General features: G+C 39.3%; 1 protein-coding gene across 1 annotated transcript in view; it reads right to left on the bottom strand.

The window, feature by feature from the left end:
- Positions 1 to 24,252, bottom strand: part of LOC120792129 (neurofibromin-like) — a 128,074-nt gene that overhangs the window by 5,116 nt on the left and 98,706 nt on the right. The window contains exons 44-54 of the mRNA XM_040131188.1: positions 20,228 to 20,368; positions 13,662 to 13,788; positions 13,154 to 13,285; positions 12,678 to 12,813; positions 11,379 to 11,539; positions 11,144 to 11,266; positions 10,948 to 11,066; positions 10,728 to 10,828; positions 5,944 to 6,086; positions 5,775 to 5,821; positions 966 to 1,182 (exon numbers count right to left, since the gene is read on the bottom strand). Coding sequence (XP_039987122.1) covers positions 966 to 1,182; positions 5,775 to 5,821; positions 5,944 to 6,086; positions 10,728 to 10,828; positions 10,948 to 11,066; positions 11,144 to 11,266; positions 11,379 to 11,539; positions 12,678 to 12,813; positions 13,154 to 13,285; positions 13,662 to 13,788; positions 20,228 to 20,368 — 1,447 coding nt within the window. The remainder of the gene's footprint in view (positions 1 to 965; positions 1,183 to 5,774; positions 5,822 to 5,943; positions 6,087 to 10,727; positions 10,829 to 10,947; positions 11,067 to 11,143; positions 11,267 to 11,378; positions 11,540 to 12,677; positions 12,814 to 13,153; positions 13,286 to 13,661; positions 13,789 to 20,227; positions 20,369 to 24,252) is intronic.

Genomic DNA, 24,252 nt, shown 5'->3' with positions numbered 1-24,252 from the left:
GAAGTTTGAATCCAATGAAAGGCAGAATAGATGAATGTCAATAAACTGAACGAGTGTTAAGGTACTTGATGTATGAACAATGGTCTGATGTCTCAGAGACAATTTGGAAACTGAGGCTGAAGCAGCTGGGAACCAATTCTCTAAACTGTGTTCATCTTGTCAGAGAATATTGGTCAACCGCTGCTCTACTGTGTAAAAATCAAAATAGACTAATATGTCTATATGTTATTAAAATGTTAATTTTCCAACATTGTTTTGAAAAGGTTATAAATTTTATTCTCACGCAAACTATATGTGAGTCACTGTTTATGGTGATTATACTACAGGTGTTTCTAACAAACGAGTTCTCCGCTTCCCGCTGTCACACCTACCTTCCTGAAGACACATGGCATGTTGAAGTAATTTTCCTTCAGTCACATACTACAAACTCTCAGACATTTCACTCTTACTGCACTTAGATTATCTGATTCTTTATACTTTACTGTGATTGTTCTGGCTTCTATTTTGCACACAGTAGCAGTCTGACATCAGTAAATAAGTAAAGACACATTGTATATCATTTTAAAATGTTTATCACCAATTTCAAGTAGTGCATTTGTCTCCTGCATCTAATATGTCATTCATTAAACAACAGGGGGTGCTGTAGCATAAGCAGCTGATTTCGTTCCTCCCTGCATTTTTAGAGGTAGCATGGCCTTTTAGATATTTTGAATCCATCTCTTTTGGAGCTCAGAGAAACTGAATAATCAATGAAAGACTAAAGTGTGGCTGTCACCGGTTGGGGAAACATCTCATCAGCTGCAGATTTTGATTTGAACCTGACTATGTTTACAGTTCAAAAGTGTTAACAAAGAACAGGAAGCCTGGGACATGGGTGTATGGTGCTTAGAGAAGGAGGTGTGGTGCGTATAGTCCACGCAGAGAGTCTGAGTGAGGATCTGTCTGTTTGTGTGTGTTTGTGAGACCTGGTGAATGCTGTGAGGTGGCCAGTGAGGTCATGGAGTTGGACAGGTTGAGGTTGGCAGTGATGCTGAGCTGGCTCTGGCAGGTGGGGGGGTAGGGGGAGGTGGGTGTCCTCAGTTGCTCCTCCCCTCGCTCCTCGTCAGCTGCGGGCAGGTAGCTGTCAATCAACGCCTCCAGAAACTTGACAATCAACTCGGCATAGTCCGGTATCTGGGTTTGCTGCAGGTTTAGTAAAGAAGATGAAAAATGTTAGACTGATGGGTGTTCACTGTTAACACTGCCGCTGATTTAATGTGTGTTCAATCAATCTAATCTAATAATTTAAACTGAGATTATAAGTATTTGTCAGTTACACTATTTTTTTGTTCTTCAGGCTCTGAGTTTCAGCACATTCAATCTGAAATAAAATAATAGATAATACAATAAAGTGCCAAGTCTCAGCTTTCATTTGAGTAAGTTTAAATCAAAGAACTGTGGGGGGAAAATAACCCTTTTAACACACAGCCCATAGTTCAGGGGCTCAATAGTAACTGGACAGATAAACACGAAGTCAAATGTAATCATCAATTTCAATTTTTTGTGTCTTTGACCCACAGACATCAGCAGACGCTTTGTATCTTTCCCTGGTAATGCTCTTCCAGGTTTTCACTGCACGGGCTATACGTCTGTATTCATTCTGTTGTTTGCCAGTTCCATTGGCAGCTATACTTGCCTGACTCATAACAGAACCACCACCATGTTAGACAGAGGTTTTGGATTATGAGCTGTTCCTTTTTTCTCCATACTTTCTTCTTTCCATCATTTTGACAGAGGTTGACTTTTGTTTCATCAGTCTACAGAACTCTGTTCTACAACATTTTTTTCCTCTCTTTTTTAACGTTTTAGTGAACTGCGGCCTTTTCTTTCTGTTTTTGAAGCTTCCCAGGGGTTTGCATCTTGTGGTGAGTCCTCTGAAGTTAAGGTAATGAAGTCTTCTCTTTCATTTGTAGTCTTCTGCCATTTTCTAGTTTTCCTGTACACACTTTTTTTTTTAAGTGTACCCAACTGTTAATTTTAGCCAAACCTTAGTTATCTCTCTGATAGATTTTTTTTTTTTTTTTAGCCTCATTATTATCCTCTTCACTTGCATTGTCACCTCTTCATACTGAAAGACAATTCCACTTCAATCTAAATGGCAACTCTCAACTCAATCAACTCCAAGCCACTTGGGAGCTCTTTTGTGCATGTACTAACAAAACGACACACAGCTGCCCGACAAAAATGTACTAGCCAAGTGTCCAATTACTTTTAAAACCCTAAAATTTGTTTGTGTTAGAAGGGTGATATCTCCCACACAGTTGTTTCTACATGTATAGCCGCATGTCATCATTAAACTGGGCACTGTGTGTTAAAATGGCTACTGTATATCTCCCACACAATTCTTTTTTTATTGATGTAAACCCACTCAAACCCACTCAAATTATAACTGAGATATATATATATTATTGATATATTATTTTATTTCAGTTTGAATGTGCTGAAGTTAAGAGCCCGAAGAACAAATAACTTATCATTTGATCATTTTTATCTCTAAAATGTTAAGCAATTACAAATCCCGTTCGTTAGATACAATTTTGTTTTTAGCTGAAGCCCAAGAAGAATGAAGTCAATTCATTTGAAATACAGAAATGTTTGGCTATTTAATTAACTATAATAAAATGTCCATATTAAAGAACCAGCTGAAACAAAAGTCAGTACACCCTTCTTTTTTGATTCAGTTCCTTTATTTTTTACCTCCACCAAGGGTGTTAGGTTTTCACCTCTGTATGTTTGTTGGTTTTATTTGTTTATTTGTCAGCAGGAGTATGCAAAAAATACTGGAGCAATTTGCAACAAACTTGGTGGAATGATGGGGCATGGGCCAGGGATGACAGAATCAATCCTCTGGGACATGGATGATACCAGTCTTGCACAAATCTGTGGAAATTTTCATAGATGACTCTTTTCAGTTGCTCTTTGCTGGAGGGGGTAGAGCAACTTTAAAATACTCCAGAGGTTTTTTATTGGATTAATGTCCAGGGACATACTTGGCCAAGTCACAGTTTTCACTTTGTTCTTCTTTAAAAGCTGTGTGATTTTGTGATTTTTACAGTCTGTTTGGGATCATTGTCACATTGGAAAATTCCTCTCTGGTCAAGCTTTTAGAGACTGGGAGTCTTCTCATTCATATTTGGGTATACAAACTTGCATTCATAGTGCCATCTATAAATGTCATTTCCCCTACAATTTATGCACTCATGCAGCCCCAAATCAGCACACTCTCACCTCCATGTTTCATGATCGGCACTGTCGCTGTGGTATTCCTGGTCAGGTCCACACCAAACATGAGGGATTCAATCTTATCCAAACAAATTTCTTTTGAATTCATCTTACTAAAGAATTTGCTGCTGATATTCATCTTCCTCTTTTCATGTTCTTTGGCTAAGTTTAATCTTCCAGTTTTTTGAGCAATGGTTTTCTTCTTGGACGCCGTCCGTAGAGGTTGACTTTTTGCAAACTCCATCACACTGTCTAATCAGTCACTGAAACACCAATTTCCATAGATAGTCCTTGTGCCAAATTAGAAGCACTACCCGTCTGTTTTGCAATGCAAGGATATGTAAATAGTCATTTGTGCATGGTGTCATTTTTTGACAGCCACTGCGCCTTCTGTTATCAATAGTTTGGCTCTTCCTGAACCTCCTAACCACTGCTGCAGCTGTGTTTCAGCTTATGTTCAGTAGCCTACTGATGTTCTTCTTCCCTCTCTCATCTTTATAAAGTTTTTTAACTTCCTGGGCAGTTCCTTACCATGTGGAGCCATGTGCATTACACAACCCAGGTCAAAACTGAGGATGCTGCGGTGTTAATAGGTTCTTTTATAACCTTGTTCATGCATTGGGCATTAATTGGATATTACAGATGTAATCACTTTTGTTGCACTGAAGTTGTACTTTGGGGCCTGTATTTTCAATAAAGTGTATCTAACCTGTTTGTTTTCATGTATAAGATCTAATACATTTCAACTGAAAAATAATATATTTATTAAAAGATGAAAGTTTTTAATTATTTAACATTTTTAACATACCAGTGCAATAAACAGGGATGTACTCAGTTTTGTTGTATTCTGTATAACCATTGTAACATAACACCATATTATCACATAAAAACCACTTCAACACCTTATCCATATTATATGAAAACATAACTCAATTCATTGTTAATCTTTGAAATTAATGTTTTTCTGTAATTAGCCATGTATTGGGGAGTCGTTCACTGTGAAACTTTAAGCCACTATGAATAGAATTCAAAAATGTCTGACTATGGTGGTAGTATCAAAAAAGACACATTGGCAGACAGTGAAGCACAACGTTACTTCACTAATGGGCTGCTGAGCCCCACTGAATGTCCCCAATCAAGCCAGGTCTGAGTTAGCATTACAACGTCAGAGAGCCTGTGTGCCATACAAGTATGAGAGGGAGAAATTAACCCCAAAACACAAAAGTCTCTCTTCATACAAATGTGATCAAATATGGCTGTATGAAACATTCACTTCTAATACTGACATTAAAACCTTATGAAGCCCAAATTCATTTTTTGTTTTAAGAATTGCTTTCATACTTTTTAGCTGTTTAGATGATGGCGAATCCTTTGAAGGCTGAATCAAAAACGAATCAGTGTAATTTATGCATGTTAACAGGGAGGACCTCACTGACAACACAGAAAAAGATTCATATGAACCTTTTCATATTTAAATCCATCCTTGGTAAACCTCTTGTTTAAAGCAGTTATCAGAGAAAGTCATCAAGACAAATCATTATTAGTGTTCCCAGAGTGTGAACTCGGCAAAACCGTTTTTTTGTATTACACACTCCGGATTTAAGGATAAATTTTATTTGGAGATGCTGTCTGAACATCAGGCTGAAAACACCACATTCAAAATATGTTTCGTGAGGAGTTTTTTCAATAGTCCGGCTCATATTTCCTGCCTCTCGGGGCAAACTTACTACTACATGTGAATAAATAAAAAAAAAAGGTAAAAAATGCCCGTTTAATTTACTTTTGTGCATTTAATGTGTTAACTTGTCTCTTGTAAAAGAGATACTGTATCTCAAGAAACCTCCTGTTTAAATAAAAGTTAAATAAATAACTAAACAATTTTCAAGCACCTATTTTCTGAGTCTTTTAAAGTGTAAGAGCATATTATTGCTTAGCTCCATTTAATAAATACTACAAATGATGCCAACAATGTATTCCATTACTTTACATTATTTACAATGTCTCCATTACTCATGACAACAATGATCTTCTTTTCTGGATTATAAATATTGATTTCATGAAGAGGTCATCAATGGGATAAACGGTCTGCTTTCGACTTCTACTGCAATGAAATGTATCACATGTTTTGTTTACTAGGTACACTGTGCTTCCACTCTGTAAAGTCACCTGTCTATGACAACAAATGTATTAATATTCAAATACACGATCCATTCATCAAGCTATTATCTGTATAGGGTGACAGAAGGACCTGGACACAATGTTACTACACTCTTTGTTGTGTTTTCTAAATTTCTGAGCAGCTGGTAGACTCAGTATGAAATGAAAACTGGACTTCAAATGATCTCCAGCCTCTCTGCTACTGCTGTGTGTATGTGGGCTTATATCACCACACCAACTGGCAGGCTCGTTGCAGAAGTGTGTCTTTAATTGCTAAGTAAACTGACTTTCTTGTGTGGCTGCCAAGACTGCCTGAGAGGAAATGAAAAAACGACAAGGGGAAGTATCATTCATACCTTAGAAAAAGGTCCGGCAAACCTCCAAAGTCCATTAAAGCCGAAGCCTGTGAAATGAAAGGAAGGGGAGAGAAACTTATTATTTTAGGCAATAGGTTGTGTCCAAACTATACAACCAAAGTTAACATGCTTGTCCTGTACAGAATGTGAAAATTTCAATGCATATTACTTTGTAAATAGGAGGGCTGATACTGGGGGGGTGACTCTTCATGGTACACCACGCTCTGGACAATGCCGTGGACGGGGTTCAGGAGGTTAGTGTCTTGGCACATTGACAGCACAGTGTTGATCTTGGAGTCCAGCAGGTTGTGGCTGAGGAAGAAACACACATACAAACACCTTTTGTTAAGTCTGTATAAATGGTGCTCTATATACTGTATGTGCATGAACGTAGGTTCAAAGCTTGTACTATGGCTTTGATGAAATTAAACATTTTCATTTTGTAATAACACAAGTGTTATTTAGATTTTGTCTTCGTAGCTGACAGGTATTTAAAATTATGGTTCATCTTACATCTAAGAAGCCATAGGGACCTTATAAAACCACAGTGGGGTACATAAATTGGGCATATATTTGGTTTCTGCAGACTCAGAGGAAGTCTAACATTCTAACAGTCAAAAAGTTGACATAATGTATCCTTGTTTAAACTTCTGAATAGCAGCATCAGACATTTACTGTCCCAAGTCTTTACATCAGACTAGATGTCTTCACAGATCAGAAATACATCAAAGAGGAGCAAACCCAGGGAATACCAAACTCATCTTCTGCATAAATTAATTTTCAAAAGAACCAAACAAGAAAAAAGACCTGATCTGACAAGGAGCAGACATCAGTCAGTCCTGAGGTCAGGTTCACAAAGACAGACTTAGACTTAGATCAAACTAATACACTTCAGATAAATGTCTAAATTCATCTGTTGCATAAAGCTGTCTAGTTCTTCACTATCTTAAGTACTACCAGAAAACATGGGTAACATATAGACTAGAGAACATGGGTAACACTCAGCTCCATTCACTCAAGCAGAATTCATCAGGTACAAAACATTTTACTGTGAAAATTTGGCAAAGAGTGTAACAGTACAAAAAAACCTTCCAGTGTTATGAATTCTCAGCTCAGTGAAGCTGTAACCTGTAGCAGAGCTGTGACACAGTGTCTTCTTCATGTGTCAGGACTCAGTACTTGTGATAACCTGTCAGTAAGACTCAGGAAAGTTTCCTCTGTCCCACTGCTGAATATTTCCAACAGGTTACTACACTCTCTGCAAGCTCTCTCTCTCTAAATACTATAATGACCCATGTTTATCTCTTTTTTCCATTGTCATTAGTTGCCAATGGCTAGCAGGTGCCACTGACTGTTACCATGGAAACATCGCTTTTAGTTCAGAGTTAGTCTGGGGGTAAGGTCACTCCCTTTATATTAGTGAATCTGTCTAACCTTCATTAGACTAATGTAAGAGCAAACTGCAGACTCGTTTAACACAACAGAACAGTCTGAAAAGGTCACAAGGGTTAGGGGTAGGGTTTGGGGAGACCCAAGTATAATTAGACCTGATCCAAACTAAGGCTAACCAGAACAGACTGAGACAGAGAGATTCAGATCAGAATTATTTGTGTGTCATTCTAGCCACATATATAACTTACACAAAGCTGAATGAAAAGGGACAAAAGTGCTAAGGAACTAACATGACATTAACAAACAAATAAATACCACGAAAAACATTCTATTAAAAAGGTTCAAAATAAAAAAAACAAATGCTCGAGTTAAACTATTTTGAGTATCAGGTTAAAAAAGAGCATTAAATGCATGTCTGAATGCAGCATACATAGCTTATAAAGTATTTCCAATTGTGAACTGTACATTCATGTTTATGCTATTTAGTTGAGATGAGTGTTCAGCTACCTAACAGGCTGGGGGAGGAAGCCATTGCACATCTTGGAAGTGTTGACTTTGATTTTCCTGTATCACCTTCTGCGGTTTGAAGATTCCTCACAATGCTGGTGGCTTTCCCCGGGCATCTCTCCAGATAAATTTCCCAAACAGGGGGGAGAGACACTGATGATTATCTCTGTCTTTTGCAGGGTCTTGTGATTGTCTGCATAACAGTTCCCATACCAGACGAGTACACCTGTAGAATGCCCCTGTAGAATGTTGTGTGAATTGGGGGTGGTAGCCTTGCTTGCTTCAGCTCTCTTGGATAATACATCCTCTGCTGAGCTCTTTTGGCAAGTTTGTTTGAGTTAAAAGACGAGGAGAGGTCGTGATGCTGATCACAAGGGATGCTGATCACTAGGAATGTGATGTGGCTCACTCTCAATGGTGGAGCCTTTGACATGTATTGTAGAGGAGTCCTGCCTCCTCCTGAAGACAACAATCTCTTTAGTCTTGTTGACAGTAAGGAGAAAGGTTGTTGTCTTCATACAAACCCACTAGTTGTTCTACCTCCTTCCTGTAAGCTGTTTTGTCATCATTGCTGAAGTGTGAACAGCAGGGGCCTCAGCAAGCACACCTTGGGGGCCCCTGTGTTCAGTGTGATGCTGGAAGAGTTGCTGCCCACATTGACTGTCTGTGGTCTTCTCGTCAAAAAATCCAAAATCTAGTAACAGAATGTGGTATTGAAATCAAGCAGGGAGAGTCAGTTGACAAGCTTCTGTTGTATGATTGTACTGTAGGTTGAAATGAAGTCGATGTACAGTACAGTCTGGCATATGCGTTCTCATTGTCAAGGTGGGATAATATGGTATGACATGGCAGCCTCTGTGGAACAGTTTGAGTAATATGTGAACTGGTAAGGGTCTAAAGATGGGCAGAGGCAGGATTTGATGTAGATCTGTACCAAGTGCTCAAATCATTTCATGATAACAGGGGTCAATGCAATGGTACAGTAATCACTAAGACCATGCACTACTTCAGGAATTTGGTGGTAGCTTTGAAGCAGGTAGGGACAGCAGCCTGTTCCAGGGAGATGTTAAACATATCTGATAGGACACATGCCAACTGGGCTGCACATGCTTTGAGCACCTGGCCAGGGATGTTGTTAGGCCTGGGTTCTTTGCATGGACTGACCCCTGGGCCATCCTCACAAGAGCCATCCTCACATCAGCTGTGCTGAGACTGAGTACCTGCTCCCCAGTAAAGGTGCATTAAAAGCATGGACGAATGCAGCATACATGACTTATAAAGTGTCGCCAATTGTGAACCGTGCATTCAGGTTTATGCTATTTCGTTGAGATGAGTGTTCAGCTGCCTAACAGCCTGGGGGAGGAAGCCATGACACATCTTGAAGGTATTGGCTTTGATGCTCCTGTATCACCTTCTGAGGGCAAAGCAGCAAATACTCCATAGACTGGGTGAGAAAAGTCCCTCACAATGCTGGTGGATTTCCCCAGGCATATCTTCTGATAAATTTCCCAAACACATTTCTGGTTGGGAAGGGAGGTGTTGCCTTTTTCATCAATGCATGATTCTGTTCTAAGGCCAGTATGCCCTGCCACATACCCCTGGGGTCTCTGGAAAGATGAGCCCTAGCAGACCAAAGGGCCTCCCTGTGCCCGAATTTGAAGGAAGCATTCTGTGTTTTGAGCAGTCTGCCATCAATGGGTTCTTATTGGCCGTAATGATGGCTTTCATGATGGAGACATTATCAATACACATCCCTATATAGCTGGTTAGAGTCTCCGCATACTCATTGACATTCTTGTGGTGATCATATGTTGCTGCTTATTGCTGATAAAATTTGTCAAAAAAATCCTGTAGTGCTACAGTGGTTTCCTCTGTCCATACTCTGATCTGCCTTTCCTCTGCTTTGGATCATTTGAGCAGTGGTTTGTATGTTGGAAACAACAAAACAGATATGTAGTCTGAAAGGCCTAAGTGAGGGTAGGGGACAGCTTTGTATGCCTGGGGTGTGTTGGTGTGCACCAAGTTCAGTGTGTCCTCTATTGCGGGAAAATCAACATGCTGATGGAATTTGGGTGGCAAAGTTTTAAGGTTTACATGATTGTCTCCAGCAATAACAAACTGTCAGGATGGGCAGGCTGCTGCAGCTTACTGATGACCCTGTAAAGCTCCCGCAGTGCCTCCTTGGCTTTACAGAGTATGTGTACCACTATTATAGTGGCTAGCCATTCCCTCAGCAGGTAGAATGGCCGGTACTTTACATTTAAAAACTCCACCAGCTTTGAACAATGGATTCCACTCCCTGTAGAGTTCGTACACCAGGCATTGGTGATGTACAGTATATACATAGTCTGCCCCCTCGGCTCTTACCGGAATTTAGAGCATCTCTATCAGTGTAATGTGGCTGCCCATCTAGCTGCTAAAACTCGACAGAAGGACTAACGGAATAGCCGGTGTGCTTGGGTTTACCTTTAGCCTAGCGTGGTTGCCTAATCTCTTTTCACTTTTCAGCACCCTTGCCCCGCTTCCTGTGTCTTGTCCCTCAGGCGGCAGCAGCCTGCAGCCTCACCGGTTCGAGTGCCTGGTCTCTGAAGCAGCCTGATGCTATGTAGTTTCTTTGCAGCGGCTGATAGAGAACTCTGGCCCAGCATGTAGATGTTTAATATTTGTCTTTAGGATCATCAGGGTATTCCGGTCATACTTTATGCTGTTAAGAAAAACACTGGTACAGACACCCCCAGAGGAGCTGCTGCACATGTGCACCTCCATCATCTGCCTGACTTATGAGAGAACACCAACGTACAGCTATGTGATCAGAGCTGATGGACAGTTCTCTTGGATCCGCTCAGGTACCTGACAAGACTGAAGATATCTTTGATCTGGTCCCACTTAGATCCCAGGTTGGGTCTCAGTTACTAGGAACCGAGTGTACCCATAACGACCTCTACTTTAGAATTCCTGCTCCAAATATTTCTATTTGGACAAAAAACTGATTTAAAAGGCTGAAAGCTCAGAAGACAATCTAACCAAGAGAGAGGCCATATTTTGGCTACTTACACAACTGGGAAAACCTTTGGGAAGACAACACTAGCTTCAGCCAAATACTCGTACAGAATTCGCTGGTCAAAGTCATCAGTGGTGTATTTGACCTGGGTGGCCTGTAAAATCAGAGCAACAGTCTGTTAACAAACATAGTCAGTGACTAAGAGATGAAAAATTACAGCATTTGATTATTATTGGTCAGGTTTGACTGGTTTGAAATGGGGTGTTTCCTCACCAGCACAGTGAGCAGCAGAGCCTGGATTTTTGGGTCAGTCAGAACCTCCTCATCCAGCAGAACGTTGGACTCTGATACGGACACTTTACGAAGGTGCGAGTTTCCAATTCTTTGTGTCTCTGTAAATAAAACATAGAGGCATTACATTAAATATCTTCATCATATCCATCAGGAAATGCCAGGACTGTACTCTCACCTATCTCGTAGTCATTCTCTGCTACACGCCTCATCTTGGGAGGGGTGGTTATACCAGACTCCATCTCTGGTCTCTTTGGTGCTTTGGAGTCTGATATGAGATGATCAAAGCTCTTCCTGGTGCCTGGCAAACACAACGCATACATGTAAACTCTGTAGGTTTAACATGGACTTGGAGGTTACTCCTCTTGAGCAATGATCAACAGAGCTGTACAGAGCTAAGGGATTAATCATACCCAGGAGCTTCTTGGTGTTGGCCTGTGAAGGCTGACCCATGTCAAGGCTCATGGACTTGCGTGTTCGTGGGCTGATCTGGCCCACTGTGGGGTAGTGATGGGCTGAAAGGTAGCGCTCTGAGACCTGAGGTGATGTCCACGGCTGAGTCTCTCGCAGAGTTCTGGGAGGAAGGTGACCAGACAATGTGATGACTCATTTAAATGCTAAAACCTGAACAATGAATGATACAAATCAAACTTTGACACATTCTCATTACCTTTCATTCTTACTTTGCTTCAATGATCAATCAGATATAAACACACAGTGATCACAGACACAATCAATCTATGGCTTTAAAAAAAATTATTACCTCTATTTGTTTTAATGCAGCAGTCACCTCCATGGCCACCATAGGTCTACAGCCATGCTAGCAGCTATGTGAGACTGTACTTAGACAGAGTGGTACTTTAAGCTAAATGCTATCATCAGCATGCTCAAATGCTCACAATTACAATGCTGAAACGCTGATGCTTGTTCACCTTGTTCACAATCTTAGTTTAGCATGTTAGCATGCTAACATTTGCTAAGTAGCAGTAAACAAAAAATACAGCTGAGGCTGATGGGAATGTAATTCATTTTGTTTGGTCATAAACAAAGTATTGCACAATTTAAACAAAGAATCTCATTATATTCTATCATCATTGTGATTCACCAGACCTTTAAAATATGATAGAGAAGGGAGTTACTGTTCACTTTGTAATCAGCCTAACTGGCAATTTGGTTTCATTTGGTTTTTGCCATAGCCAGCATCCTGTCCTTAAGCAGAAGCTGCAGAAGAGATAATTTCAATTTATCAACTTAATTTCTCTACTGACAGGATAACAGATCTTCTGGTGAAAAGTGACAAAGTTATTTGGATGGGACAGAGCAGCAGTAGATAGGTCATAAAAAAGGTTTACCCTAACCAAGAGATAACTGTACATCATGCCACCAATCTATGTCCTCTTAAATGTGAAAATTGAGGTATAACATTAGCTTAACAGCGACCAGATAGCAGAAAATGAAGGAAATATATAGATTTTTAACATTTCAGTGAAAAGGGCCAAAACAACAGCTGTGTCAGGGTTACAGCTGGATTAAAATTGTGACTTGTACCATACTTTGTAACAAAAAAGTAGGATATTACTGAAAAGAGAAGTCTGCACCTTCAAGAGGCTTATGAGTGTGCTCATCGGGCTGAATTTGAACTAGTCTGCCTCTTTTTGTTGTAGATGCATCAGACAACTTGATCCTTGGTTTTCACCTGTTCACTGGCTCACCTGCAGCTGGGATCAGTGATGTGACTGGAGTAGGTGTCCATGGGCACTGGGTCCATGGACAGGTCAGAAATCAGTAGTGACTTCCTGTGTTTGAGGCTGCAGCGACTTCGGACCTCCTCAGATACAGTGAGCAGTGCTGCATCAAACCACAATAACCAAGAACAGGTAATGGTTCATACATTTGTTCTATATTTCTTAAGTAAAGGTTCTCACCTACAAGGAATGACTTGATGCACAAAGTGGTAGCTGTTGGTAAATACTATTTCAGTGCCTCCATTTTCTCACATGCAGAAACAGAAAACCTGTCCTGACTTTGAATACCAAAATACAAGTCTTAATTTTGTTCAACTTTTCTTTGCCCTTTCATATTTCTTCAGTAAAAGAATATGATATTACATAGGAGCAGGATTTTAATAAATGGTGGGCAGGATGGATAGAGGATGTATTTACAAACTGAAAGTGAGTCTGTTGCATACCAGCCAAATAGGCCACACTCTGGGTGTTGACCTCAAACTTGTCACATTTCAGATGTTTGCTGATGAGAGCCAACAGTGTGTGTAGGATTCTCACTGTCCTCGCTACTGTGGTGGGTGATGGGTGTCTGTAACCTAGAGATGCAAGTTAGAGAAATAAAGACATAAATACATTAAAACATTTAGTGTTGATGCAAAAGATGTTGCACCCAGACACAACGGTAACACTACATGTAGTGGTGTTCACTATCACTGTCTGAAAGTGACTAACTTCCTCCATGAAACACTGGAGTTAAACTGAACCAAAGTTTATCAGCACTTCCTGTTGAAAATAAATTGCTAAAAGCGCAGTGACAAAAAGTCACTGTGTTTTTGTCATCACAATATCTTTATATACTGTATGTGCCTGATGTGAACATGTACACCCAGTGACCCAACAAAGACCACACTGTATTTGTTGAACATTGGATGAGTTCCAGTGAATGCTTCTCTCTATCAGCAGCTGCTTTACCTTTGAGTAGGTGGCCCACCAATGCAAAGTTGAAATTGGCACTAAAATTGAGTCCCACAAAGTGATCCATCTGCTTACAGTGCCATTCTAAAGGACATCTGATCTCCATAAACACTTCTTCTGGACTCTGGAGAAAAAAATCAGGAGGACAAGAGTTGTATGAGGAAAGTGTACTTTTTTTGTTGTTGTACATTTTAAAAACATTCACTGTCAGAGGCACCCGCCATAATTCATGTTTTGCACATAGTAGGTCTCTTGTACTCAATGAGTCAAAAGATGGGTCAGTGTTCTGAAATTACTTTTGTTCAGAGTATTAGAAGGGGCTACTCATTTTCTATACAACTCGAGAAGATGATTCAGGTATCTGGCTGTTACCTCACTGCTAATCCACACTTCATAAGCTTAAATCAGAGCTGTATGTCTAAGGATTCTCAGTCATCCAGGTTGCCGTTTATTTCAGTCAAACATGTCGTGGTATATCTCAGTCATCCAGATCATTTTATATCACAAATTTACATCAGTCATACAGGTCACAGTATATCTCAGTCATACAGTTCATGGTATATCTCAGTCATCTAGGTAATTTTTTACAGTATTTCACTCATACAGGTCATGGTATAGCTCATTCATCCAGGTCATTTGTATGTCATATATCAGGGTCGTTTTATATCACATTTTCTATCATTCATCCAGGTCCCTCAGTCATCCAGGAAATTTTATGTCTCTGTCATCCAGGTTAATGTACAGTCCAGACTAAGTATTTGGACAGTTACATATTGTTGTTCTTCAGGCTATGTGCTTCAACACATTCAATATGAAATAAAATAATGGACACTACATTTAAGTACCAAGTCTCTATTTTGAGTAGGTTCACATTAACGTTCACATTATACTACCCTATTACCCCACTAGAACTGCGCTCCCAGGATGTAGGCTTACTTGTGTTTCCTAGAGTCTCCAAAAGTAGAATGGGAGGCAGAGCCTTCAGGTACCAGGCTCCTCTACTTTGGAACCATCTTCAAGTTTGGGTCCGAGAGGCAGACACCCTATTTACTTTTAAGAGTAGAATTAAAACCTTCCTTTTTAATCAAGCTTATAGTTAGGGCTGGCTCAGGCTTTTCTTGAACCATCCCCTAGTTATGCTGCTATAGGCCTAGACTGCCTAGGGACTTCCCATGATGCACCAAGCTCCTCTCTCCTTCTCTCCCTCTCCATCTGTATAACATTCAAACCCATTCAATGCTCGTTACTAACTTGGCTTCTTCCCACTCAAGTGATTTTGTGCTTTCTCGTCTTGCTCCTCTCTCCTCCTGTCGCTTTCTGCAGGTATTTCTACCCTGGTGCTGCATAATCGGGATCTGTGACTGCAAACCACCTACTGCCCCCATGATCCTGCTCAAGACCCACTCCTTCAATTATTATGATTATTATATTTAGTCTTATTATTATAATTATTAGTTTTATTATTAGTGCCATTTTTTTTTTACATTTTTATGTGGTACCTGTATTGTGCTATGTTCTCTTTCCTCCCTCCTGCCCAGGTAGACGGCTGCCCATCATGAGCCAGGTTCTGTTCAAGGTTTCTACCTGTTAAAAGGGACTTTTTCCTTGCCACTGTTGCCAAGTGCTTGCTAATGGGGGAATGTTGGGTCTCTGTAAATATAACTATAGAGTACGGTCTAGACCTGCTCTATATGAAGTGCCCTGAGATAACCTCTGTTATGATTTGGTGCTATATAAATAAAACTGAATTGAATTGTATTGAATTAATATAGAAAGAACTGTGTGGGGAACATAAAATTTTTTCACACAATGTCCAAAGTTTATGGTTTCAATAGTAATTTAACAGATAATTAAACATTAACATCATTTTTTATATTTTGTGGAAAATCCTCTTGGACCCATATACATCAGCAGACGCTTTGTATCTTCCCTGATGATGCTCTCTCAGGCTTTCCCTGCGCGTACTTTCTATTGTTGCTTGTTGGGAGTTTCTGCCTTTAATTTGGTCTTTAGGAAGTGGAATGCAGCTCAGTTGGATTGAGGTCAGGTGATTGATTTGGTCAGTCAGGGACAGTGCACCTCATCACCCTCTTTGGTTGCTTTGGCCATGCTTGTGTTAAGGATCATTGTTCTGCTGAATGATGAAATCATAATCCACTGAGTTTTGATGCATTTTGCTGAGTTTGAGCACACAGAATCCTCTTTTATACTTCTGCAATTCTGCATTACATCAGAATTGAAATCATCAATCAATGGCAAATTGACAGTTCCATTAGCAGCCACACATGTCCAAGCAATAACAGAACCACCACCACGTTTGGCTTATGAGTTTGTATGTTTTGGGTCATGAGCTGTTTCTTTCTTTTCTCCACACTTTCCTCTATCCATCATTTTGAAAGAGGTGATACAGGATTTGTCATAAAGGATTCTTGTTTCATCAGTCCAGAGAACTTTGTTCCACAACTCTACTAGTTTCTTTTTGTATGTTTTTGTGAACTGTGGCTTGTTCCTTCTGTTTTTGATGCTTGCATCTTGTGGTTAATCTGCTGATGTTAAGGTCATGAAGTCTTCTCTTGATTGTTAATAAGGAAACATTCTTGACTTGCTGTGAATTAATAAATGGGGTTTCACCTAACAATGCAAAAGATTTTCCGCTCATCCACAAGATTTGTACTTCTTGGTCTACCAGCTTGTTTCCTATTTTCTAGTTTTCCTGTGTACACCTGCTTTTTTTTAAGAGTGTATCCAACTGTTGAGTTTGGTTAACTAACTACCTTTGATATCTCTGTGATGGATTTTTGCTTTTTTTGAGCCTCATTATTATCTTCTTAACTTGTTTTGTCACCTCTTTTCTTGTCATATTGACAGACAACTCCAACTCAATCTAAATGGCAACTCGCAACTCTCAATCAACTCTGGGCCAATTGTGAGCTCTTTGGTGCACAAACTACCGAAACGACATACAGCTGTCCAACAAAAATGTAGTAGCCAAGTGTTCAATTACTTTTAAATCCTTAAGATTTGTATGTGTTAAAAGGGCTACATCTCCCACACATTTACTTCTACATGTATAGCCGCATGTCATCATTCAACCACTGGCTGTTGAGGTGGTGTCCAGCAAATGATGTGGGCTTTGTAGATAATTGGCAGCAAACAAAATAGGATAATTAAATGTGGACTATTAAATATTAGATTGCTCTCATCTAAAGAGTATTGGTAAAAAATCTCATATCAGGCTATCCTACTGATTTATTTTTTCTTACTGAAGCCTGGCTATGTCACGTGAAGAATGCACATTAGCTGAAATTAATCCACTCCCCTCAGTAATATTAATACTCACATTCCTTGAGGCACTGGGCAAGGAGGTGAAGTTGCTGCTATTTTCGACTTAAGCCTGTTAAACCAGCCCTAAACCTAAACTTAATTATAGTCTTTCACACCCAACCTGGAAAACAGTATAGCCAATTCTATTTGCGTTTATCTCATTATTAGACTCAATTGGCTTCTCTCAGAGTGTAAATAAAGCAACTACATTGAACATTTAATAGTCTTTCCACAGAATCGTGTTTTATCAGACCACTATTTAATTACTTTTGAATTCCTATTTTTGGCCTACACGCCATTAGTCAAAAACGTCTTAACTAGATGTCTATCTAATGGTGCTGTAGCTAAATTAAAGGAACTGATTCCATCAGCACTTACTTCATTGCCATGTCTCAAAAGAACAAACTACTCCTATGCTAATGATCACCTTGTGGATAGTGCTGCAGGCTCAGTGCAAATGACACTTAACTCCATTGCCCCTCAAAAAAAGGAAATAATAAAACGAATGAGGTTAGCTCCCTGGTTTAACTCCAAAGCCCGCATATTAAAGCAAACAATGCGAAAACTTGAAAGGATACGGCCTTCCACCAAACTGGAAGAATCTCGCTTAGCCTGGCAAGATAGTCTTAAAACATATAGGAAGGCCCTCTGTAGTGCCAGAGCAGCTAATTACTCATCATTAATAGATCGAAAAAAAAACAAAAACAACCCTAGGTTTCTTTTCAGCAATGTAGCCAGGCTGACAGAGAGTCATAGCTCTATTGATCCATGTATTCCTATAGCTCTGTGTAGTGAGGATTCTATTCGCCTTGTATGTATCCTTCCTCTAGGCAATATTATTTGGAAACACTCCATAAAGTCCCATTATTATGCAGATGATACTCAATTGTACTTGTCGATGTAGCCGGATGAAAGCAATCAGTTGGTTAAAATTCAAGGCTGCCTTAAGGATATAAATACCTGGATGACCAGCAACTTTCTGCTATTAAACTCAGATAAAACTGAAGTTATTTCACTTGGCCCCAAACAAATCAGAAATTCGTAATCTAATATTTAGTTACTTTAAGTTGCATTGCCCTGGCCTCCAGCACCAAGATAAGGAGTTTCTGAGTTAGGATATGTCCTGTAACACCCACATAAAAGAAACTTCAAGGAGTGCCTTTCACCTATGCGCTACACTCCCGCAGGCTTACATTGGGTTCCTAGAGTCTCCAAAAGTAGAAGGGGAGGCAGAGCCTGTCAGGCTCCTCTCCCGTGGAAACTTGTTCCAGTTTGGGTCCGGTAGGCAGAAACCCTCTTATGTTTAAGAGTAATATTAAAACTTTCTTTTTTGATAAAACTTATAGTTAGGCCCAGCTCAGGCTTGTCTTTAACTATCCCTTAGTTATATTGCTATATGCCTAGACTGCTGGGGGACTTCCCATGATGCACCGAGCTCCTCTCTCCTATCCTTCTCCATCGGTGCGCATTCATATGCCATTAATACACGTTACTAACTCGGCATCTTCTCTTTCTAGTAGTTTTGTGCTTTCTCACCCTGAGCCCAGTTCTGCTGAGCTTTATTGCAAGATTTATTGTGTTGTAGATTTAATTTAAAATGGATAAAATTGCCAATTTGCCCATCAGTCTACACTCAGTAACTCATAATGACAAAGTTTTTAGATATTTTTGCAAATTTATTAAAAATGAAAAACTGCAATCTGTCATTTACAGAAGTATTCAGACCCGTAATTCAGTAATTTGTAGAAGCCCCTTTTAGCAGCAATTACAGCTGTAAGTCTTCTTGGGTTAGTACACACTTTGTACACTTGCATTGGCAGTTTATCTCATTCCTCCCGGTACATCCTCTCAGACATCTACACAGATGTTTAAGTCTTGGATTTGGCTGAGCCAAAACATTCAGAACCTTGAACTAAAGCCTTTCCAACATTGTCTTAGCTGTATGCTTGGGGTCATTGTCACGCTGAAGGACGAACCGTCATACCAGTCTCAGGTCGCATGCACTCTGGAGCAGGTTTTCTACAAGCACCTCTCCGTATTTGGCTGCATTCATCCTTCCCTCAGTTCTGAGCAGTCTCCCTGTCTCTGCCATTCTTCAACGTGGGGATGGTATTAGCCAGATAATGAGTAGTGCCTGGTGTTCACGAGACATAATGTTTGGAGCTCTGCCCAAAGAGTTCATTTTTGTCTATTCAGACCAAAGAATCTTTTCCCTCAAGCACTCAGAGCCCTTTAAATGCCGTTTGGCAAACTCCAAGTGAGTTGTCATATGCCCTATACTCAAAGTGGCTTCTGTCTAGCCACTTTACCATAAAGTCCTGATTGATGGAGTGCTGCTAAGATGGTCGTCCGTCCCGCAGGTTCACCCATCTCTGCAGAGGACTTCAGAAGTTCTGTTAGAGTGACCACTGGGTTCTTGGTCACCTCCCCAACCAAGGCCTTTCTTGCTCGGTTTTTCAGTTTGGCCAGAGGGCTAACTCTAGGAGTCATTGTGCTGGTTTTTAAACTTCTTCAATTTCACAATTATTGAGGCCACTTTGCTCCTGGGAACACTCAAAGCTTTAAAAATGGTTTCATACACTTGTCCTGATCTACGCCTCGCCACAATTTTATCACAGAGGTCTGCAGACAGTTCTTTGGACTTCACAGCCTGGTTTTTGTACTCACATGCAGTGTGAATTGTTTGGCCTTATATATACATGTGTGTGCCTTTCTAAACTATGTCCAAGTAATTCAATTTGCCAGAAGTCGATGCCAATCATGTTCTAGACACATCTCAAGGATAATTTAAGCAAACAGAATACACCTTACCACAAAAAAAAAAAAAGACTTCAGTTTTTGATTTTTAATAAATTTGCAAAAAGTTTTAAAACTATGTTTTCACTTTGTCATTATGAGTTACTGAGTGTAGATGATGAGTGTAATTTTGAGTGTAGAGGATGAGTAAAATGGCAATATTATCCATTTAAAATTAAATCTACAATACAATAAAGTGTGGGAGTGTGTATGAGACTGTACATATGGATTTAGTGTGAAGTTACTCTTTAAATACATTGTCACATGTCCTTGAACACCTCTAACTGCAGCATGAGTGCGCTGTCAAACCCAAATGATCATCTATATAAGTATATAGTAAGTATAAGTGTAGTGTAGTTTACACAACATAAAAGTGTAAGGTTGGGTGAGCAGAGGAGACCTTGTGCTTTTAGGGATTTATAGTGTGTTTGTACATGTTTTACCTTGTCGTTGAAGACGCGCATTGTGTCCAGAGTGTGGAGATTCTGCTCCAGCAGGGCGGTTCCAGCAGAGTACAAGTTGACTTCATCCAGCTGCAGGACAGCTACTGCGACCCAGAACAGAGCTTTGTGCATCAGGGACTCCTGCAAACACACACAGGGTGGGCTCATATGGACAGCTCATACACAGTGTGACTGGCTGGAAACCGCAGGGAATGATTGTGATGGTATTGTAAATGACATAAATAAAAACCAAATTGTAATTAAAGCTGCAAGTAGCATTGATTGGGTCCTCAAAGCTTTGTGCTTGTCGGGGACAAGATTGGACACTGTGCGAACGAGTAAGATGTTATTTCCTAAGCAGTTATTATGTAATGGGCCCCAGATCACTAAAACTTCTAGCAAAATGTAGAAGAAAACAACAGGTAATTAATACAATTAGAGACCCGCTCACTCATGGGTTAATTTATAATCCAGAAGATTTAGAAAGAGTATTTAAGAGATTCTATGAAAAACTATACACACAGCCTTAGGTCAAAGATGAGGGCGAAATGAGAGCGTTTTTAAATCAACTGGAATTACCATCAATTTGTGCCTTCCAAAATTATGCATTAACAGCCAATATGAAGAGAAAGTCAGAGAGAAGAGATAAATGAAGCAATAAATTCATTAAAAAATGATAAATCTCCAGGCAGCAATGCTACCATGCAGAGTGATATAAAAATAGAAAGATATTTAAGAAAGAGCTGATACCAGTACTCCAGACCTCCTTTCAGTGGACTCTCAAACAGGCTTTTTAAGAGGCTGTCAAACTCAGGACAACATCAGGAGAACTCTTGATATAATAGAACAAGCAAAAAAGGAGAAACAAAGTACTGTCTTGGTGAGTATCGATGCTGAAAGTGTTTGAGTGTGTGAATTGGAGATTTTTGTATCAAGTACTATAACGGCTGGGATTCAATGATAAATTGATACAATGGATAAAAACATTATATAAAGAGCCCCTCCGCTAGAATAAAAATAAATGGAAACTTGACTGATTTAGGCTGAAATTAGGCTGCAAAGATCCATCAGACAAGGATGCTGCTTACCACTGGCTCTCTTTGCTATTTTTATTGAGCCCTTGGCTGAAGCATTTCAACAAAATGAAGAACTTAAGGGAGTCCTAATAAAAGAGGTAGAGCACAAAATTGGACTTTTTGCTGTGGACGAGATAGTTTTCCCTTGGACGACTTAACACATATTCATATGCTGATGAAGCTCCTTGAAACATACAGCCATTTATCAGGATATAGCATACATATTCCTAAAACCCAGATCCTTGCAATTAATTATAAATCATCAAAAGTAATTCAGGAATCCTATAAACTTAATTGGAGTCTAAAATTTATTAAATATCTGGGTGAGACAATCACTCAAGATCTCTCTGAAGTATAGAAAACAAATTACAAAAAGGTAAACCAAGACATACAAAAAAATATAGGAAGATGGTCTACTCTACCACTATATTCTTATTCAAGAATTGAGATAATTAGAATGAAAGTGCTTCCCTGATTTCTTTACCTGTTCCAATCATTAACTGTAGAGGTCCCTCAAAAGCAATTTATAATGTGGGACAAACTAATATCTAGGTTCAATTGGGGAGGCAGGACCTAGAATTAGGTAAGAAACTCACCAGCTATCCAAAGATAGAGGTGAAATTGCTCTACCAAAATCAAAAGAATACTTTTATGCTGCTCAATTAAGACCACTTTACTGTTGATGCTAGCCAGATTTAGGAGCAAAGTGGAAAGACATTGAAAAAGAAATATACCAACAGCCAATTCAAAATATGACTGGCGATAAAGAGCTACAAAAGAAATTCAAAAATGAGATGCATTCAATAACAGCACATGCATTAAAATTATGGTTTAAAATATTTAAAATTTACAAGATTCAGAAAGACACAAAATTTTTACATGATAGCATACGATAGCAATTTCAAAGCAGCCCAATAAGACCAAGAATATAAACATTGGGCAGCAAAAGGAATGACAGTTTGGTGTGTCCTAGAAAGAGAGGGAGAGCTGGAGAGTTCTCAAAATTTGAAAGGAAAATATGATCCGGTATGCATGTTTTTACAGGTATCTTTAATTAAGAGATTATTACAAAAAAAGAAACCCATGTAGATCCCTCCAAAGAAGTACCGGTGTGATCCAAATCATAACGAAAGCTTACAAGGAAAGTAACAAGAATAATCTTGGTGTTATAATCAAGGATGAACCCTTCATGATAAGCACTCAACTAAATATATAAAATGGAATGGGAAAAGGAGCTGAATATAGAAATTACAGAATGTGTGATGTGTGATGATCCATCACACGTCCACCAGTTCAGGGACATGGAGGGAATAAGTTACCAAAAAAAAAAAAAAAAAAAAAAAAAAAAAAAAGAAACAGAAAAACACCACAGTGAAGGTGAAAAGTTAGCAGTTAAACCGACAGCAGAAATGTTGGAGAGAGTGTGGATCATTTGATGTAGATCATTCACATGTGTTTTGAAAATGTCAGGAAATAACTATGTTCTGGGTAATGGTATGTCAAGTGTTACAACAAATATTAGGTTGCAAGGTATGAGTTGCAAGGTACTTTATCTTTGTAAATTCATTGAATAAAGTGTAACTGGAAGAGACAGATATCTGGTTAAAATGTTGTTAGTAGCAAGTAAAAAAGCTATGAAAAGGGACTGGGGAAAGGTAGAACCACCTAGGACCAAAGGACCACTGGCTGTCAATCTTTGTGGAAATTTTCTTAATAAAAAAGCTGCCACACAAAATAATGAAGGAAATGAACAGTATACAAGACTCAAATTGGCATTGTCAACAGACATCAATAGTACTATAATAGGACTGTATGAATGTAATGAAAGTAGTGTAGTGTATCTCCCAAGCACTGTTTGTTCTATGTTGATGACACTGTTGTTGATTTTATTAAATGTATTTAGATTTAAGTGGAAAAAAAGATAAAAAGTTATTTCCTGAATGGAGAGCATGACGGTAGACATGACGTATTGCGCATTTTGTATCACTTCCTGTGTCCACTATGTGGCATAGAGAACAAGCAGTAAACATATATTATGTTGTTGTATAGTGTAGACTAGATCAGCGTTTGATGAAAACTCAAAAGCTTCACGATTGAGTAGCATCAAGATCTTAAGACTTTTCCAACCAAATTTGAGGTGGATTTGGATAACCTGCTAGGAGGAGTATGTCAAAGTATAAAAATGTGATTTCCTGTTCCCAGTAGAAGGTGCTAAGACTATGACTCAAAACTGTTGTCAAGCCTGGACTCTTATTAAACGTGAAATTTGAGAAAGATCTGACCATTTCATGTCGAAACATTGAAAATTTTCCACGTTGCAATGGCAACGGTGTTCAATCAAAACTCACAAGCTTCACTATAAAGCATCATCAAAGTCTTCAGACTGATCTAACCAAATTTGAGCTGAATGTGGTCAACCTGCCAGGAGTAGCACATGACAGAAGACAAACTTATCAAGCATGTGAAGTTTGGGTCACACTGGACGTATATTTGAGTTACAACAACTTCCTGTTTCACAGCGAAAAATCAAAATTCGCAGCACCCAGCAGGGCAATGCCATTTGATGATAACTCATAATCTTCACAATAAAGCATAATTAAGGTCTTTTCTGACCATGTTTTAGGTGGATCTTGCCAACCTTTTAGGAGGAGTATATCAAAGTATAAAACACGCCATTTTTGGCAGTAGGTACTGCTATGACTATAACTCTATGACTATACTGACATGTAGATGTCTTCAGGCTGGGCTTCTTATCAAACATGTGAAGTCGGGGCAGATTGGACAATGTCTATTTAAATTACAGCAACTTCCTCTTTCATGGTGAAACATAGAAATTTGCATTGCCACCACAGGCACACCATTCAACGAAAACAACTTTTCATTGTTAAGGTCTTTAGATTGCAGTGACCTGATTTGAAGTCGATCTGGTTAAATGTCTAGGAGGAGTTT

This window comes from Xiphias gladius, chromosome 7 (genome assembly GCF_016859285.1).
Source record: "Xiphias gladius isolate SHS-SW01 ecotype Sanya breed wild chromosome 7, ASM1685928v1, whole genome shotgun sequence".
NCBI classification, from domain to species: domain Eukaryota; kingdom Metazoa; phylum Chordata; class Actinopteri; order Istiophoriformes; family Xiphiidae; genus Xiphias; species Xiphias gladius.
This window is presented reverse-complemented; position numbering and strand designations above follow the sequence as displayed.